General features: G+C 36.9%; 1 protein-coding gene across 1 annotated transcript in view; it reads right to left on the bottom strand.

Annotated features, from left to right (window-relative positions):
- The window catches only part of Flt1 (fms related receptor tyrosine kinase 1), a 173323-nt gene that overhangs the window by 74478 nt on the left and 84782 nt on the right, over positions 1 to 14063 (bottom strand). Inside the window, exons 12-13 of the mRNA XM_076872583.1 lie at positions 7014 to 7122; positions 248 to 556 (exon numbers count right to left, since the gene is read on the bottom strand). Of these exons, the coding sequence (XP_076728698.1) occupies positions 248 to 556; positions 7014 to 7122 (418 nt within the window). The remainder of the gene's footprint in view (positions 1 to 247; positions 557 to 7013; positions 7123 to 14063) is intronic.

Raw genomic sequence — 14063 nt, 5'->3', positions numbered from 1 at the left:
AGCCCCAAGCTGGCACCTGGGGGGCTCTCATAATTACTCCTATCATCTCCGAACTCATTTTGGGAGGAGCATCTCCTCTGAGCCTGAAAGTTAGCAACAGTGACAATAAATCAAGATGATATGAGACAACTGTTACTTTTTTAATGAGTCCTTTAATGTTTTACATTACTTTGTGTGGTACAATCATTCCTCGTGCTTTTAAATTTGGAGATCCGAGAGAAAACAGCCTTTTTGTTGCAGTGCTCACCTCTAATAATAACTTCTGTCTTCTGAAGGATTTCTTCCCCTGTGTATACGTTCCTGGCTCTGCAGGCATAGGTGCCCGAATCTTCCAGAGATATATTCTTGATGATAAGGTTAAGAGTAATAGAGTACTCTTTAGTGATGGCCATTTTTTGCTTGCTGATACTGTGATGCATTGTTCTGTTGTTTACTGTGCGCAACAAAATCCAAGTAATGTCTCTGTATAAGAATTTGTTAACTGTGCAAGACAGTTTCAGGTCCTCTCCTTCTGTAGGCATTTTTTCCAAGTTAACATGAAACCCATTTGGCACATCTATAAAATAAGAATGAAGAATTTCAGAAAAAATGTAGAAAAATCAGTGTCATCTAATGAGATAGTCAAAGAACTTAAGAATTGTTCCTACACAAATTCTTTCAGCATTAGCATTAAAAAGGATGAGTATTTGTCTTTTTATTTTAGGGGAACTGGTTTAACAGAACAGGGAGACCAAGTAAGCTCATTCTGTAAGAAGTGAGATAGGAAAAGCAAATCAGGGACAGTTTATTAGGATGGCACTTTTTCCTTATTTGCCTGAAGTTGCTTTTCACAGTGGAATGTTTTTTTCTAACTTGGTATGATAACCTTGTTTCCCACTTTTTGAATTATATACAGTCCTCCTACTGGTAAGTGGACACTTTTTGCTGGGGATGGAATCCCACTTGCAAGGCAAGTGCTTTCCCACTGAGCTATATACCCTCAACCCATAATTGGACATTTGAAGTGGGCAAAATAGTGTGAAGTAACATAAGAGCAATTTGCACTAAACCCAAAGATAGATGTATGGGCAAACTTGACCAAAATAGCTTACAAATAAGCATGGGAAGTTGTAGGTATTTGCCCTACCCTTTGCCGGTGACAAGCTGCTGATCCAGCAGTATCCTCACTCTTTGCTGGCACTGTGGACCAGAAGAAAGCCAGGCCCCCTTTATGGTGGTGGCCTTACTCAGACATAAAAGAGCAAAGATTTCTTCTGAAAATTCCAGGTTTCAAAAATGGAAAAGAACAATTTAAAAAAAATCACTGGAAGAGTTGCTAAACTCCAAAGATGGCAAAAATAATTTAAAAAATTAAGATTTTGGGCTAGGGCTGTAGCTCAGTGGTAGAGCACCCTGTCTTGCATATGTGAGGCACTGGGTTTGATCCTCAGCACCGCATAAAAATAAATAAAGATATTGTGTCCAACTACAACTAAGAAAATACTAAAATAAATAAATAAATAAAAAGATTTAGGGTTGGGGCTATACTCAGTGGTAAAGCACTTGTCTACCACCCATAAGGCCCTGGGTTCAATCCCCAGCAGCTCCAAAAAAAAAAAAAAAAAAAGTCACATTTACTCTCAAAAACATTTTAAACATGTTCTGAAAGTGACTGTGTCACTAAAAGCCATTTCTTCTCCAGTGTCAATTCCTGGCTCACCTTCTTCTCTAAGTTACTTTAGTGATAATCTGTGTGCTCTCCTCAGCATTTGTACTAAGATCAGCATTTTGCTTTTAGGCTGTGAGTTCCTTATTGACATTCTGGACCATTTTACTGAGGATTTTAAAAAACCATTGGCTACTGGTCCTGAACTGACCTGCTCTCGAAACCCTCCCATTACTTGTTACTAGTAGTGTATCTATATTTGAGCAAAGAATTTGGGCCAACATTTTACAAAGTGCTTTGAAGATGAAAAGCACTATGTTATGCTATTATTATTATTATCCTTTGCACACAAAGCTATAAAGAAACCTTTAAACCTTAAGGGGACAATAGTCCAAAATTAGATATCATATCAACTTTTTCCTAAATCTCACTTTGCTTGTTTTTCTGATTTTTCTGGGCTTTGGCTTTATTATAAAGTGTCACGTCTGAAGAAATGCCAAAGTATTCATTTGAATCCTGGGAATGGGGGATAACAGTGGCTTATGAAGTTGTCAGTGGCTGACAAGAGAGGAGATTAGTAGTGGTTTTCCTGCTCTAAAATGAAAATCTAAGAACGTGCCAGAAGATGCAGGAGCAGTTGACAGTCATTTTCAACTTAACAATAAGGTGTCAGAAATAGCTGTTCTAATTCATCATCATTTTACATTTTGGACATTTTCCAAGTATGAGGAGTAAAATATCAGCCATCAAAGTTACACGGATACTAGAGCAGAAGTACTTTGCACTGGTTGCAATCAGATCATCTCTTAAAAGATCACGGACTTTCCATTTATAAGGACTCATCCTGGTAGGTAAAACCCAAATGAGCCCAGTAACACCATTGAGATCATGTAGAGAGTTTCTATTTACTTTAGTGATTTGAAACTTCCTGTGGAAATAGCTCACAGGTTTCCTGATGGAAGATTTTGTTTATCTTTGCCAAGCACCACCAGGAATCTCAAAATAAAATGCATTTAGTGACATTGGGAAACCAGGGAGATAAGGCAGCCGCTGTTCCTGTTTCACCCTCAGTAACTGCTCACACACCCGTAGTCATGCTGAGTGCCAGCAAAACTGCAAAAACACACACAGAGGAAAAGAAAAGCACCAAATCCATTTTGAGGTCTGTTTCTTGTATGAGGGACATAGTTACTAAAGTAATTTGGTTTAAGTCATCAGGCAGCCTTAGAGAGGATTATCTATTTCTCAATATAACCCCTTTGGTATTCTCTTTTGATCCATGGAAGATCATAAATAAAGTGTCCGCAACTGCTTAATGAACCCAGAGGGATTTTCCCCTTAATTCATGTTGATTTTTTTTTAGCCTGAGTACAAAAACAGACCCAAGAAAGAATTGCCTTTTAACCCTCCAAGTGAAAACAAGAAATCTTCCCACACTTCAGTATCTTTTGCAGATTCAGTACACTCATAGTCATCACCAAATAATGCCCATCCATCTAACATAGGCACATCCATGGAGTCTTACAAGGTGTCATGGAGAAGAATCAACTCTTGCTCAGAAGAGACATTCTACCTAGGGTTAGGTGAATGAGTAATGTTCATTAAGGAGTACATTAGGGGATAGACATTTTGACTTGATTGCCTCAGATGTGGATTAAGTTCATGAAAGAGACAAATATAAGAAATTTAAAAGGATGAAGAAGATCTCATTTGTTAGAAATATAGGTTTTTCTTTCATTGAAGAACAGGAATAATATTCTCTAAAAAGAAAGTGAATGGTTATTATAAAGTTTTGTTTATTTCAAGCAGATGCCATGTACAAATGTGTGCCAAAATTTGGAGTTGAAACAGTCAAGGATGCTAAGGACTACAGTTAGCCAGTTTTCATCAATTTGGAAGGCAAAGTTATTACTGTATTTCAAGACAGGGCCATAAGATTGAAAGGAGGATCAATAAAGATCCAAATCTAGATCTTTAAAGCATTAAATTTTTAGACATCTTTTCCAAGATGCTCCTTTAAGGATTAACATTGAGCAAATAAACATTTTTTTTTCAGAAAAATAAACATGTTAAGTGTATTATTTCTAAGACTATTTTGCCTCATCTCTAGTGAAAATATATCTTGTGACAAAGATAGGAAAGATGGTAAAATGACTTAGACATAACTTTTCTATGTTCATATATGAATATATGACCAGTGTAACTCCACGTCATATATAATGACAAGAACTGGAAGTTATACTATCACGTAGGTATGATATATCAAAATACATTCTACTGTTGTGTATAACTAAAAAGAACAAATAAAAAAAAGAAGATAATTGGTTAAAAATAAATGAATAATGTAAGCAAATTAATCTATTATTACCAATTCAAACTAGAACTTCGTAGGACTGATAGTAAAGAATTATTTGGAGAAAGGATAGTCTAGGCAGTGGGTGGGAAGGGAGGCTGGATTGCCTAAACTCATGTTCAATTTTAAGATTAAAGCTCTTGAATTTCTAGAGCAAAAGTACTAAGAGCTTCTAGCAGGTATGTTTGAAGGAAGGGAGTGGGCCTTTCCCTTCCACTCTTAGCACATCTTCTTCTAGTGCTATGCTCAGGCTCCGGTAAGCAGGGTCTCTGTCCTGGGACTTTTGATGGGTGTCTTCTGGTTGTACCCCTCCCTACATTGTGAAGAATCTGGCATTCTATACCCACCCAGAGCCCATGTTACTCCACGCCTATATCATGCTTTTGATCCTTGGGATCTTAAAATTCCCCAAAAAGCTTATCCCAAATCTGCTTCCAGGTTGACTTAGCCTCTCTCTTCTCTAGGACTGGCCTCCTGAGATCAGACTGCTTGCCAGTGTGTACACCTCTAGGTTCATCCGAGAAGTAGTCAAGGAAGATTGTTTGTGAGGGGCATGGGCAAGTGTAGGGGCAGGCTGGGAGACCACACACAGGAGAAGCATGGTCTTTAGCTGTGTGGGGCCCATTCAGGGGTGGAAAGAAGCAATGGGTCAGCCAGTCTTTCTGTGCCATTAGGTACTGCTGCAGTCTACTCCACCGCTCTGAATAGTACCAGGTTTCTAAGCTTGTGCTGGCCTTTTGGGTCCTTGTGAAAGTATATATGTCCATAGGAAGTTGAAAAATATGTATCAGCCTCTTGGCTTGATTTAGAACATGTCAGTGGTTAGACCAATGACTTGTGGGTCTCTGCTAGCACTCTTGCCTTGGCTTTCAAAATATCAAGGCAGGCTTGACCTCTTCCCTCTACCTATTCAGATTCTACCCCTATCCAGGGCCTCTCAAATCCTGCTTCCTTCCCAAAGGCTTAGAGCTACACTAGCCAATATGGTACCCGTTAGCCATGTGTGGCTTTTGAGCACTATATATATAAGGCTAGAATGACTAAAGACCTGAATTTTATTCAGATTATTTTATTTAAAGTTATTAAAATTTAAAAACTGAAGTAGTGTTATATTTTTAAAATGGTGGTCACAGGACTAGGTTCTAACTCAGTGGCAGAGCACATGCTTAGCATACACAAGGCTTTGGGGGTTTAATCTCCAGAACCCTCTAAATGTTGGTTACACATTGAAATTACAATGTTATGGATATACTAGATTAAATAAAGTTAATTTCACTTTTAATTTTTTTATTTGGTTTTACATGATGGTAGAGTGTATTTTGACATATCATACATACATGGGATCATAATTAGAGTGAGTTATACTCCATTCTTGTGGTTGTACATTATGTGGAGTTCCATAGGTTGTATGCTCATATATGAACATAGGAAAGTTATGTCTGATCATTTTACTGTCTTTCCTATTCCCATTCCCCTTCCCTTCATTCTCCTTTGTCTAATCCAGTGAACTTCTATTTTTCTCTCCCCTCTAATTTCACTTTTTAAACATGTGGTTACTAGAAAACTTTTACTTATATCTGTGGCTTATCTCTGTTGGACAGCAATGCCTCTAGAGTAAATTCATCCATCAGATCACTTCTGCACAGACATTTTGATACAGGGATACATGTAATTTTTTTTTAAACATTTCTTCATTTGCTCAGTCTTAGAACTGTCTGCTGGAAAGATAGGGCTTCACTGATATGCCTTAAAGAGCTTAGTGCTCAGTTTTAGTGTGTTGTTTAATAGTGCTCATTAAACTGTTGCAAACTTGCTGAATATTCAGAGCAAAACAGGAATTGCTCCATCTTTTGTACTCTGAATCAGACACATAGTTTAAATGGTAACTTGTTTCTAACTAAATTTAAAAGACAATACAAATCCCTGTCAGAATCTATCTCTCGGAAGGGCCCTTTCCATGTTTGGAAGGGATGCAAACTGCTTTCCCTTCCACTTCCATAAAGTGAGAAGACAGGGACTGACTTGGTCTAGAGTGGCCCTGCCATGGACCTTCTCCCCTGTCCAGACCCTGTTTTTTCATCTGGAGTGCTCAGGATCTAGAATGGTGTCTAGCCTCTAAGAATGCCTTCCAGCCCTGATCTTCTGAGAGAATTTCCTCCAGGAAATTCAATGTCTCCCATGGCCCAGTTTCTCTGGGACTTGACTAACTTGCCAAAAGGTTTCTGTCACCTGACAGTCCAACTGTCTCATGAAAATTAGTCCTGTCTGTTTCTTTCTGGAGATCGTAGGCAATTTTGTGCCACTTGCCCCATGTACTGCAAAGTTTCCCAAGAATTGGCAGACTGCCCATGTTTCCTCAGAAATTGGGGAGTGTGGAGCCAGACAATTGTTTTTATACTTTGAGTTACTTATTTCCTTCCTGTACCCACAGAGGGGCACAGGGAATGCCATTTTTGTACCTTGGAGGTTTGGAGATTTTCAGAGACTATCATATTTAAAACTAAAAATTCTTAAATACTGTTAAAAAAATAACCCATTAATTATTAATGAAGCTGTTTCAGATTTCTACAGGAGAGCATCATTTCCCCCAAAGGATAAATTATGTAAGTTGTGCAATGATTAGCTTATAGGTTTAAAAAAATCATCATAAGTATTAATAACTGGTTTCCTTGACTGTTATTGAACATGAACAATTAGTATGTGTCAGACCCTGTGCTGACGGGTGTTCATAAACGAACATACAAGATCCCAAATTCGGAATCCAGTCTGGGAGGGAGACACACACAAATAACTCTAAAAGAGAATTCAGGGAAATAACTCTTTAGGAGAGCCAATGATGTTGTAGAATTCTATTCCTGAGAGCAAGGATGAAGGTACTCAAAGCTGACAGTTCTATGGAATTTTTTTTTTTTTTATAATCAAGCTATAAGTGCACTAAAAGCAAACAGGATAACAGGATTGAGTAGAGACTGAGATCGTCAGGCTGTTTTCATGGGCATACGATGTGTGGCTTACCTGTGATATAAAAGCTTATGTTTCTTTCCACAGTCCCTATTTTATTGGATGCCATGCAACTATAGATTCCAGAAATTCTAGAGTCAGCCACAACTAAGGTGCTAGCCGTCTGCAAAAAGAAAAAGAAACTTTAGCAACAGGAAAAGATATTTGAACATCTCTAAGCAACTTTTTATCTTGGCAGGCGGTAGTGCTGGGAGTTGAACCCAGGTCCTTGTGCATGCTAGGCAAGCGCTTTCACTGAGTTATATCCCCACCCCTCTAAGCAACTTCAGAAGATTGAAATGATTCCATTATTTCATTCATTTAACAAAGACAGTATTGTATGAATGGTGGTTACTATGAAGCTCTCCCCTTGCTGAGCCCCAACAAGAATGGAAAAATAACAGGAAAGCAGGTCCTCAGGAGACCGGGGCCCATGACATCCGACTCATACGAGGGTTTCAGGCTTATCTTGTGTTGCTGGCATAACAATTATAGACCTTAAGCTGAGATGTGGGACTGCACGTCCCACTCTATGAGGTGGTCAGTTCCATGTCGATAAAAGGAACAGGTGAGGCCAAGTCCTTCCCTTGTTTGGGTAAGCTCAGAGCATGGATGCCAGCTGGAAATAGGTCTTTTCTGTGTTTGGTTCTATATAGGGTATATTAAGTAAGCAAGGACAGAAGAGAAAGTTTGGCTGAACCATATCTCTTATGTGGATGCAGCTTTCAAATGGTACTGAAGGAGATGAGAGGCTAAAAAGCTTACTGAAATTGTGTGTGTGTGTGTTTGTAAATTACATAATTTCTCAGTTCTTTCAATTGTAATCTAGAACATTAAAATATAAAATGATGAATTCAGTGCAGTTTTACTAGATTTTAGTGCTATTTGACAATTTTGTTCTTAAACAGTAGTCAAGTTTGTATGAACTTGAAAGTACTTTTTAAACTGTGATGCCTGAAAAATAATGAAACATCATTTTAGACAGCTTGAAGAATGGCATTCTGATAAGGAAAAAAAATTATGAGACAAGTTGTTGAACATTCTTAAATTTAACACATCCCTGATTAAACAAGTAATATATATTGTACATAAAAAAGCTAGTTTATCATACTTAAAATTACACACACATGCACACAAACACAAGTTGATCCAGTTACATATAAATCTTTGCACAAATAACTGGTTATGGGATATGTAATTAGAGGGACAATGCTGATGCTTCAGTACTGATCAGGTGTCCTAGCTGAAGTATAATTGATTGGTGAGGTGACTTAAAAGCTACAGTAATTCATAGGCTAAAATGTGATGAAGGACTTTTTCTCAGGTGGTGAACATATTCCACAAGTGGTTTGGTTATTGGGAAGGGTCCTAACATTTTGAATTGCTAAGGAATATACTAAGCAATTTATTTGTGGTCTGTTATCCCATCTAATAAATTAAGGTATTTCTATCTTTAATCTACAGACCATGAAGACTAAAACCATGCTTTTAATTTTTTTAGCCAGCAAACTCATTGCTTTAAATTTTTCTAAATGCTTTCTCTTTTAAATGTTGGCGCATCTGCTTAATTACATTTACCCATATATTCTCTGTGTATTATTGAAATTATTGGTAATGAAAATGTCGGCAATATGTGGCATTTTTTCATTCAATTTAGCAGACATTTATTGAGCAATCATCAGATTGTCTAGATATTGCCATGGAGACAGAGATGAATATGACACAGTAGTTCATTTCATTCAACTACTCTTAACAACTTTTAAGAGAGAATAATTGCTATATTTGAAGATCAAATATATATATTCTCTTTCAAGAAGAAACACTGTATTAGGTAAATAACAGAGAGAGTAGTTGGAAAGAGAGCTTTTCTTATTTTTGTTAGTAATCTTGATAAGAGGAAGGAAATAAAAAATTCTGATAGCCATCTCTTTTTATCATGAGAAAAAATGGAAGTTATTAGGAGACATAGACAGCAATGTGAAAGGAACTGTTAGCTGGTGGCAGCTGGAAGGGCAGTAGAGATCATCAAGTAAGATTCCGACTGCCTTATGTTGTCTCAGGAATCTTGGGCTCAGATGCTTCAAGGTAGTCTGCAACAGGTTCAGAAACAAGGACCTCACGTGAAGCTTTCTGCATGTGTCAGCTTGGGTACTGTTTTTCTCATGAAGTATGTTCTCAAGTGTTTATCCTAAGTTACCTAAGTAGAAACTTACTTAGATTTTCAGATGTATTGTTCATTAAATAAGTGGAAAACCAATTCTGTCCACTTGACAGTGTTGGAAATTTCAGATAGCAGTTACCTGCATCAGTAAGTCATATTAGAGCTTCTATTTAAAAGATTTTCATTTCATTCAACTCAGAGCAACCAAGAACAAGAACTGAATTTCATTACATGGAAAAGTCAATTCACATGTGCACATTTGGCATGTTTAAACCTGTGCAGATAGTCTGGCAGTAGCCATTATCAAGGCTCCAACATAAATCATGATTTTTGTATAATCAGAAAATAAAGTTATGGTACCCAGAGGTGATATGAATCTGTTATATGAAGAACCATGAAGATAGGAATGTATTCAAATCTTTCTTCTTTTAATGATGCCTTCCAAAACCAGATATCTTCTCTATAATCAGGCCTACTCCAGAATGTCCCTCACCAAAGTTTCTTTTAAAATAGAAGTAGAAAATAATGGAAATGTACATTTTTTTCTTTGTTTCTGAGTACCTTATGTGGCCCTTGCTTCTAAAGTGCCTTGCACACTGTATGGCATATAGCATTATCTCTTTAATCCTCATTTTATACCTATGAGATGAGAGCATTACCCTGTTTGACAAATGGGACATCTGAGGTTTATAGAGGTTAAGTGATTCACCCCAAGGTGCACAAGAACACAGAGTAGCTTGGGTCGAACTTACGCCCCATGTTTCTAACTCTAGTGCCTCAGTCTTTGTACCATATTGCTTCTCACTTAAAACTTTTAAAATTGAATAACATAGATCTGTTGGTAAGTTCTGTCTACACTTTGGGTTTTTCATTTAGAATACTTTCATCAGCAGAGCTGGGTCACATAAGCTAAATGCTCCATGTACAGAATTGCTGTTTTCCTTCTTTGATAGCATTTTACATAAGCTGCAAGATGTTTTTCAACTGTTATAATGTTGTGTGGTTTGAAAATGTGATTGGTGAATGAAAAGGTTATAGTTGAAGAAAATTTTAAAATGAGATGAAATGTATGTCCTATGATTGACTTGATTAAAAATTATCTCCTTTCTAGAGTACATCTCTTTTTACAGACAGTATATCTTCAAATTATAAATTTAAACATTTTCATTAAAAAAGATATTTGAAAATATAAACTGATCAGGAGAAAAAACTCAAGTGTGAATTGTAGCTGAGTGTGAAGACAATTTTGCATAGGACAGTAGGTGTCAGCGCATTGATCTTTGTTAAAAGGGGCAGATCAGGGGCTGGGGTAATGGCTCAGCGGTAGAACGCTCGCCTCACACTTGTGAGGCCTTGGGTTTTATCCTCAGCATCACATAAAAATAAATAAATAAATAAATAAAATAAAGATATTGTGTCTGACTAAAACTAAAAAATAAATATATAAAAAAATTAAAAGGGGGCAGATCTGTCCTCCAGTGATCATAAGCGGATATTACTATTTCAAAGGGGAAAAATGAAAATAGTGAACAATTGGAGCACCAAATATCACCTTAATATTTTAAGAGAAAGTACCAAAGATTTTTTCTTTTCTCAGTACTGGGGATTGAACCCAGGGTCTTTGCTACTCCCAGCCCTTTTTATTTTGAGACAGAGTCTTACCAAGTTGCTGAGGCTGGCCTTAAAACTGTTGATCCTCCTGCTTCAGACTCCTAAATCCCTGGGATTACAGGCATGTATCACTATTTCTAGCTGTGCCAAGGATTTGAGTTGTAACATACGTTTGAAATTTTAATAATTTATTTTATAGTGAACACCAAAAGAAATTCTCAAGGATATCTACTTGAATTATCTCCATGTTTAGTTTTCATTTTCTACAACTAAAAATAAATGAAAGAAGATTGAGGAAAGAAAGAAAGAAACAGTGCTAAAATAAAATTCGAATGTCCAAGTTCCGATCTCTCAGAAGATCAGAAGAAACAATTCTTTCACACATCTACTTAAAATTCAGTGCCTCAGGCTGGGTTTGTAGGTCAGTGGTTGAGCACTTGCCTCACATGTGTGAGGCACTGGGTTCGATCCTTGACACCACATAAAAAATAAATAAGATAAAGATATATTTTTTTTCTTTTTTAAAGAGAGAGAGAGAGAAAGAGAGAGAGAGAGAGAGAGGGAGAATTTTTTAATATTTATTTTTAGTTCTTGGCGGACACAACATCTTTCTTTGTATGTGGTGCTGAGGATCGATCCCGGGCCGCACGCATGCCAGGCAAGCACACTACCGCTTGAGCCACATCCCCAGCCCAAGATAAAGATATTTTTAAAAGTTCAGTGCCTTATTACACAGGACAAATACATCAACTTAACATTTAAAAAATTTCAATTTTGTTGGTTAGTTTGGGGTAAGCAGGGTTTTGGTGAGGTTTCCAATCCAATGTAATTCTACATTTTTAAAGAACTCATTTTTCATTCTTTATATTTACTACTTAAACTTTGGGGGACTTCTGATTTGGGGGTGCTTCCACTTGCTCTTCCAGGATCTCAAGGATTTGGATATTAGAAACAGACTTGACTAGTCCAGTCTCTGGGTTCTGTATGACCCAGGAACATGCATGAAAACTACTGGCAAGTACTATAAGTTTGGAGTTTCTTCATGTTCCTTCCTTCCTTCCCTTTTGCTAAGCATTAGTAATTTGCTTTTACAATGTCATTTGAATGAATGGGGTGAGTGTCATTCAGCCCAATTTCTGTAACTAGTTTTTAAAAAATCTATATATGGAACAGTGTTTTAATTTCGGGATGTTTCAGCATGCTTTTGAGCATTTCAGGGAGCAATAAAAGTAGATGGACAAAGGTCAAAGAATAATCTAAAATTAACCTGGGGGCTGTGTGGGAACTGAAACACAAGCTGTAATTCTGTGATTAGAGTTGCTGCTTCTGTCTCAGATTTGCATCATACAGCACACCCACTTCTCAATGGGCCCTCAAATGATTTCAATGGAAATGTTTCTACATTGAAATTGTAGTGATTCTCTGACCTTTCAGAATGCTTCAATGTGTCTTTCCTGTGTGTTTTTTCTAACATAGGATTCCTTTTACTTCCTATTTTATATCCATGAGCCCAAGAATTTGGCAACTCATTTAACAATATGAAAACTCTACATTTGCTATTAGCCACTGTAATTGATGACTCACATTTCACAAATCTGGCCAAAATCTGCCAATAAGGAAATTCATTTTTATTTCCCTCATATCCTTCCTTGAGTTAAACAGACCGAAAAAACGAAACAAAACACAACCCTCCCTCCAATATGTAGCAAGTGCCCCAGCACTAGTGCTAACCCCCTTATGCCTGACCTATAGAGTAGCATTGCTGGGCACGCTATATATGTGATTGCAGATAAAGGGATCATCACCACCTAAATTGGGACTCTAATTTACTTTGTAAACATTTACAGAATAAAAAATACAGTTTAAAAGTAAATGAAGAGGGGCTGGGGATGTGGCTCAAGCGGTAGCGCGCTCGCCTGCCATGCGTGCGGCCCGGGTTCGATCCTCAGCACCACATACAAACAGAGATGTTGTGTCCACCGAATACTAAAAAATAAATATTAAAATTCTCTCTCTCTCTCTCCTTCTCTCACTCTCTCTATATAAAAAAAAAAGTAAATGAAGAACACTGCACATGATTTGGAAATAACAAGATATATAAAAGATACCCCTATGCCCCCCAAAAAGACAGTCAATACTAAAAGTAAAATTAGTAAATTTGCCTAAACTCAGAACATTAAATCAATAATTTTCTTCAAGTCTAATGTGTTACTATTATAGATGTTTGTAGGATATATACCCTATATACATTTTGACTTTGTTTAGAAAGAGAATTAAAAGATTTTTTAATGCAAAGAATTGTTTAACGGTAACCTTCATTGTGCATGATTGCATCAGTTTGGTAAATTGCATTTGGGTGAATATGGTAGTCATTTTATTATAATAGTGTATATATAGGGCTTCTCATCTTTATAACAGGAAGCTAAGTAGAGCAAATATGATTAATTCCATTCTTTTTTGGGGAGAGACCCCCTAGTTGAGAATGGTGAACTGATTTATAGTATTTATACAAATAGGGGCAGAGCTTGACCCTGGGGCTCTGTAGTATAGATCAAGTGATATAATTACTAGCTTTGTGCATGTGGGTGTGGTGGTGTACACCTTTAATCCCAGCAGCTTGGGAGGCTGAGGCAGGAAGATTGCAAGTTCAAAGCCAGCCTTAGCAATTTAGCAAGATCCTCAGCAACTTAGCAAAACCCTTCTCAAAATAAAATATAAAAAGGGCTAGGGATGTGGCCCAGTGGATAAGTGCCCCTGAGTTCAATCCCTGGTACAAAGAAAAAAAAGTCTGCATTTAAAATCTTCTGCCTAACTACAGAATTACAAGACAATATATCTGTTCCAAGCATACATGAGAAAATTGGGGAAGTTCTTTGATCTTAGTCGGGTTTTGTTATCATTTTTTATAGGTATTATACATGGAGTCAGGTTGCTACTTCATAGTTCAAAGTAATCAGAAATTTCACATAGCTTTCTCATTTTCCATTTATTTCATATTGCATATTTTGATAAGATACCAAAATAGGAGTAGAAGTTACCAATGGAATTAACTTGTAAATTTTTGTTTTAAATATCCAACAGTTAAAAGTATATCTACCTGACATGGTCAGGAAAAGGCCAAATGAATAGACACTACTAATGGTGTCTTGAAATTTTTCTAGTACAACTGATTTGCTGTCCACTTCTACTAAACTGAGATAGTTTTTATTCTCCCCCAAAGTGTAGCATCACCCAGGTTATTCCTTCAAGTTTATAGAATTTTCTCTTATTTAAATATTTCATTAAACTGCTCT

This window comes from Callospermophilus lateralis, chromosome 12 (assembly GCF_048772815.1).
Source record: "Callospermophilus lateralis isolate mCalLat2 chromosome 12, mCalLat2.hap1, whole genome shotgun sequence".
NCBI classification, from domain to species: Eukaryota; Metazoa; Chordata; class Mammalia; order Rodentia; family Sciuridae; genus Callospermophilus; species Callospermophilus lateralis.
Note: the sequence above shows the minus strand (reverse complement) of the source record. Positions and strands in the feature narration are given on the sequence as shown.